This window comes from Microtus ochrogaster, chromosome 8 (genome assembly GCF_000317375.1).
Source record: "Microtus ochrogaster isolate Prairie Vole_2 chromosome 8, MicOch1.0, whole genome shotgun sequence".
In the NCBI taxonomy this organism is placed as follows: domain Eukaryota; kingdom Metazoa; phylum Chordata; class Mammalia; order Rodentia; family Cricetidae; genus Microtus; species Microtus ochrogaster.
Window position 1 is genome coordinate 46,495,040 of NC_022015.1, and position 6,062 is coordinate 46,501,101.

Below are 6,062 nucleotides of genomic sequence, written 5' to 3' on the forward strand. Positions count from 1 at the left end.
AACTGATGAAAATTCAGATTCAAGAGAGCCATGCCTGTCCATTCATGGTCACAAGTGTTAGATGACAGACTTCTTCATCCGTTTTTTTCTAGATCTTTCAGTTGAAGTTTTTAATAAACGATTTCTAGCCTTCCAACAGAGGGTATTTTGGAGCAATACGCTGAGATGCCAATTGCCGTAGAGAAATAGACGCTGTGCACACCAGTGTGCTATTATTTCCTCATCCACACAGCCACCAACACGCCATCTGTTTTCACCTGTGGACCTGCAGCTGATCCTCGAGGAGGCTACAGGGGAAGGGGGGCGGGGCTCAAGCCACCCTTATAGTAATCACACCCAGGTACAGTCTTCTGGAGTTCCAGGGCAGAATGTGGATGGGCTTCATTATGGTCTGTCTGCACTTTGACTCCTTCCTTTAAAGAAACAGCGGTCATTCCTAGCAATGAGTCCCAAACACAGCTTGAAAACTGACTTGGTGATGAGCTCTGCTCACTTCCGCTGGGTCTGTTTTTTATGCTCTTCTTTCTAAACTCTTTTTTCTTTAATTCAAAGCATGTTTGTTGACATATATTCATCATACATAGTGCTGTGTTTCATCAAGACAGTTTTTCTTTCAAATGCATCGTGGACTGTGGTCACATGCACCTCTCGTGTTCTGTCCTTCTGTTCCAGTTCCTTCGTCCCCTCCTTCCTGTTATCCCTCCCCATGTTTAGATATTAATATAAAGTTCTAGGAGTCACAAATAAGTGCAAATGTGCTATTTCTGTGTCAGAGTCTGGTTTATTTTTGCTTAATGTGGTGATTGCTGTTGCATTCATTTTTCCAGTAGGCGGCAGGCTTTTATTCATCATTATGGTTGAATAAGACCCCCCCACACACACAATCATGTTAATAAAAATCCATTTATCTGTAGGTAGACTCCTAGGACTGACTCCTAAGCTGATCCCACGACCTCGTTGTTATGACCGGTGCAGCAGTGAACACGAATGTGCAGTCTCTGTGATACAGTGACAGCGTGCTCTAGGCAGATCCTAGAAACAGTATAGCTGGATCATACAGTACTTCTTAAACTCTAAAGTCGTATATGTCCCAAAGAGAACGGCATCTTTCCAGCCCTCTGATCTTCCTTCCCTTGTAGCTCTGCCTTAGAATCGGGGCAGTCACCCTCCCTAAGGGTGCAACTGAAGAGTGGCCAGCAAACACAGTCAGGCTCTTTGGAAATCTGAGCCATCTCTCCAGCCCTCAAGTGCACATTTTTTGGTTGGCATCCTCCTTCTCCATCTTCATATCACCATCATCATCTTCATATCATCATCACCATCATCATCATTGATGCCTTCTACCATGAGAGCCTTCTTTTCTCTCTCCTTAGATGATTCTTTTCTTGGTTTCAGTTTTATGTTGTAAACTAAGCTTTGCTAGTATAAGACTAGTGGGTTAAGCAAGAAAAACTACCCATGGGTGACAGGAATTAGCAGAGATAGACAGGTGTGCTAGGGTCGGATGAGATCAACATAGGCAGCTGTGGGCCTTGATTCTGGTGAAGGGTGTGTTGTAGGAGGCCACTTGTTTGTTTCCCGCTGCCCAGTCTCAAAATTACCACTCAGAAACTATGTTATTTAAATCACTGCTTGGCCAATCACTTAAATCATATTGCTAGCTAGCTCTTATATATTTGGTTAACCCATTTCTGTTAACCTGTGTATAGCCACGTGGCTGTGGCTTACCGGGTGGCGGCTACATGGCATCTCTTTGACTCTACCTACTCTCTTTCTATATATATATATATCTTTTCCAACCTGGCTTTATTCTGTTAAGCCATTGGCCAAAAGCAGCTTCTTTTTTCATTAGCCAATAAAAGCAACACATATACAAAAGGACTTCCCACAGCAGGAGTGGAGATGGCTTCTCAGAAGAAATGTGTTTGGAAAAGAAATGACTTAACTTTGCCCGAGGTAAGAGATGGCATTCCTGGAAAAGGGAAAGGGGGTTCACCAAGGCCTATAGATGACAACAGTACATTTGTCTGAGATCCCATTAGCATGGCAGACAAGGAGATTCTGTCATAGAGGGATGCTGCTCCTGGGAAGCAGGGTTGCAGGCTCAACTTTAAAGTTTTCTGGTAGAGCACAGCTCAGTACTTCCCGTCACTGATCAGACTGACCTAGACTCTGTGGGCATCCTGAAGACTCCTGCAGTTGTGTGACCCACAGAGCTCAGCTCTTGGCAGGCAGAAGCAGCCCCGCTGGAGTCTATGAGGATTCAGGAGGAACTGCAGCAGCCTGGCAAGGAGCAGGAAAAGTCTTCTCCATGTCTAAGCGCTTTCTTCAAAGCTAGCCTTTCCTGGAAAGTGTTTCAAATACCATGATACAAAATTATTCTTATCTTATGCCCTAGATCTTAGAGATGATGGGGGCAGAAAAACAAATACAGAAAAGGAAGCTCACTGCCTTGTGTTATCCCTTTGTATAGTTCTCAGGAGTTTACGATGCCCAATAATCGCTTAAAGTTTACATTCTTACTGTCTTTTTTAAATTGGTTTTTAATTTTTAATTTTATATGTATGTTTTTATATGAAGGTGATTTTATATGAACGCTTTAATTTTATATGAATGTTTTGCCTACACGTATGTCTGTGTGCCACATTGGTGTAGCATGTGCAGAAGCCAGAAGAGTAGAGGGTGTTGGATTCTCTGGAACTGTAGTTACAGATGGTTGTGAGCTGCCAAATGGGTGCTGGGAATTGAACCAGAGTCCTCTAGGAGAGCAGCCAATGATCTGAACTTCTGAGCCAGCTCTTCAGCCCCTTAATGTCTTTTTCGAAGTGTGAAAATCATCCAAGAAACAACCGAATGTTAGAGTTGGGTGAGTCCTTTGAACGGATTCTAGTCCATTGCTCTGTTTGCAGTTAAGAAACGTGCAATCTAAATACGATGGGAGGGGCCACAAATAACTCTATCAGATCATTAGAGTTACTTGTGGTAGATAATCTGCCAGCCTGTTTTGACTCAGAGCAACTAACCTTTCTGCTCTACGTAGTGTAGGCTCTCAAAAATGCAGGTGTGTAGTCTCACCATACCATTTGTAGTTTACTGGTTTATAGATTTGTGCCTTGTCTTTTCAGATGAGTGTATTTTGAGGGTTCTCGCCTGTTTGTTATTCTTATGCAGAATTGCACAAATAATAGGAAGAGAGTTTAAGGAATATGTGGCTAATCAGCTCCAACAGTGCATGGCTGCTCTGGAGCGTTCTTAGCCAGGCGGGGACAGTTACATTATCATTTGGTGATGTGAGTTTTCTTTTCGGTGCCGGATGTTACATGCACAGGAGGCAAGTGCGTTACCACTGAACTGCAGCTCCAGCCCTGAGAGAAAAGTGGGACCATCATGACACACGCAGTCTGTCATTCACCAAAACATCACAAGGTGTTTGTTATTCATTGTGACTTCATGTTACGGATTACCTTAGTGGCAACATAATATCGCCCACGTGGTTAATTTGGCCTATTCCCTATTGTTGACATTCTCATCATTGAGGGTTTTTTGTTTGTTTGTTTGTTTGTTATCTGAAGATAAAAAACCTTTGCCTACAAAACTGTGGGGCTTCTCCGGGGTCACATCCTATGGGAGGATTACAGGTTGGATAAGCAGATGGGAACCCTGAGGGCTTTGGATAGGTACAACCAAGTTCACTAGGGACAGTCTGCCATGATCTGTTTCTGAAGGCTAGTGACTTGAGACGGACTCTTTCAGTTGTTCCGATTAACTTGGAATTCAGATTTTTCTCTGGTTTTAGTATCCATGAGGAACTAAAAATTATGATAGGGACTTCAGTTGGAGGAGCCAAGCAGTGGAGATCTCCCTTGTAAAACAGTCTGTAGCAGCTGAGGAAAAACCCAGACATTTTCCTGCAGGGGTCACTGTTGCCGTCAATTTATGCCTGGAAGGAAGCTAAAATACTAGGGTATTTTAAAGCCTGGTTAGTCCGCACTTCTTAAACTGTAAAATAAACAAGACTTTGCAGCCAGATAGCAGTAGCTGCCAAGTTCTTATACAATGACCTCAGTGCCCCACGCCTGCTTCAACTCTTTATAGGGAAAGCATTAGTGTCGGATTCCGTAGGTGTGCACACGTCGTATGCCAACTTGAAGAGGAGGAAAAGAAGGTGGTTTTTTGTTTTTTGTTTTTTTCCCCTGTGGTCCGTAGGATCTCTTGTTCTGTTCTCGCTTTGCACTTTAAAATCTGCACAGACAAAATCAAGGAGTACAACTTGCTTAACAATCTTACACAATAAAGGAACGTGTCTTTCCCTTTGAGCTGTCGAGGGTGCGCTCAGATTTTACACGCGGCATTCCCGGAGCTGTCCTAAGGCGGCAGCCTGACTGCAGGGTTGAACAGGGAACTGCCAGGTGTGTCGGGAAGGTGCCAACTCTTTTTTACAAAGCATGACTCTTTTCCATCACCAAATGCAAAGCAGTCAGACGTTTTTCCACCCTCACCCCTCCAATCCCCGGCCCCCCATCCGGTGCCAGGAGGTAGGACCGGCTGGGAGGCGTTAACTAGCTTGCCTGCTCTTTTACCCGACTCCAGAGGCGGCTGTGGTTCCTAGCAGAGCCACCCAGCCCATCTACACTAGACAGGCGGGCTGCGAGCTGACCCAGGACTTGCGTCAAGCCCAAGCTGGACTGGGGCATCCGGGAAGCAGTGTGAGCCGGTCTAGGAACCCCAAGTGTGAGCAGTGGAGAGGCTGGTGGGCAAGGCTCAGCTTCTAATGGGAGGGGAGACCAGAGCCTAGCTGTTAGCACGCAGTGTGTGTCCTGGCTGCAGCCGCCTGATTCAGGTCCACTAGTGCGCTGCTTCCGCCCCTGGCACTGAGGCTGGGAATTGGCGAAACTCCCTCACCTGTCCGAACCCGGATCTGGCCGCGGGAAGGGCCTGGCAGCCAGCGCCTGCTGGTTACAGCAAGTTTGGCAAGTGGCCCTTCCTGCACTAGGGCGCCACCGCCAAGGAGGCAGGTGTGAGGCTGCTCTGCGCCCTAGCCTCTTCGTCTTCGTTTTCCTTTGTTCCCAGACACCATTAGTCTGGAATAGGCTTAGGGGCAGCTCCCACAGACGCCAGGGCTGTAGGTTCGAGACGCCCCGCCTCCTCCTGCCACTTAGAGCCATCAGTGACGGAAGAACCTTCCAGTCGGCGGCGAAAGTCTCCTGTAACTGCAGAGGTTTTCGGAACTTTGCAAGCAGAGGCAAGCTGGTCCATTGACTGAAAGCCACGCCACTCCTGCTGCTAGCCTGCTACACCCCCCAGACCCGAAGAGACTACTCTCCCAGCGGCACCGACGGCCCAGCTTTTGATTCTCGCGGTTTGTGTTGTCTACCGGGGTGCCGAGCTACATTGCCGGAGGCGCGCGTCTTTTGAAGACCGCGCCATTCACACGACCCAGCTCGCTCTTTTCGCAGGAGTGAAGGGGCTGGGTGCCTGATCCAGGACCGCATAGGCGCTCGGGAGGAACTGCCTTCGAGAAGTTTAAGATCGGAGCTCCTTCGGGGCCTCTTACTCCAAACCATAGTGAGTTCGGGTGTTTCCTTTCTAAACCCTGCGCCTGGAGCGGATAATCCGCGAGGCCCAGCGGTAAGCGCGGGGGTCCCTGTGGCCCCGTCGGAGTGACAAACCATGGCCGGCTGCTGCTGTCTGTCTGCGGAGGAGAAAGAGTCGCAGCGCATCAGCGCGGAGATCGAACGGCAGCTTCGCCGCGACAAGAAGGACGCGCGCCGTGAGCTCAAGCTGCTGTTGCTGGGTGAGTGGCTGCGTTTATCCTGCAGGCAGCCCCGATGTTCGCGTCCTGGCTCCTTCCCGTCCCGCCGTGCAAGCCCGGCGGCGCGCTGTCCTTTCCTCCCGTCCCTTTGCGGCTTACAGATGCTGCTGCCTCCGGGCTTAGGCGCGGGTCTTTTTCACCTAGGGCTGGGTCACTTTCGACCCCCGACTCCCAACATCCCAGAGCAAGGCTAAGCCTCAGCCTTGGGACTCTCGGTCCCACTGCCCTCCCCTCCCCCCCCCTGGGGTTA

General features: G+C 48.4%; 1 protein-coding gene across 1 annotated transcript in view; it reads left to right on the forward strand.

The window, feature by feature from the left end:
• The first annotated feature begins 5,222 nt into the window (after nucleotides 1-5,222).
• Gna14 (G protein subunit alpha 14) overlaps nucleotides 5,223-6,062 on the forward strand; it is a 142,571-nt gene continuing 141,731 nt past the window's right edge. The window contains exon 1 of the mRNA XM_005352016.3: nucleotides 5,223-5,794. Coding sequence (XP_005352073.1) covers nucleotides 5,671-5,794 — 124 coding nt within the window. The 5' untranslated portion in view covers nucleotides 5,223-5,670. The remainder of the gene's footprint in view (nucleotides 5,795-6,062) is intronic.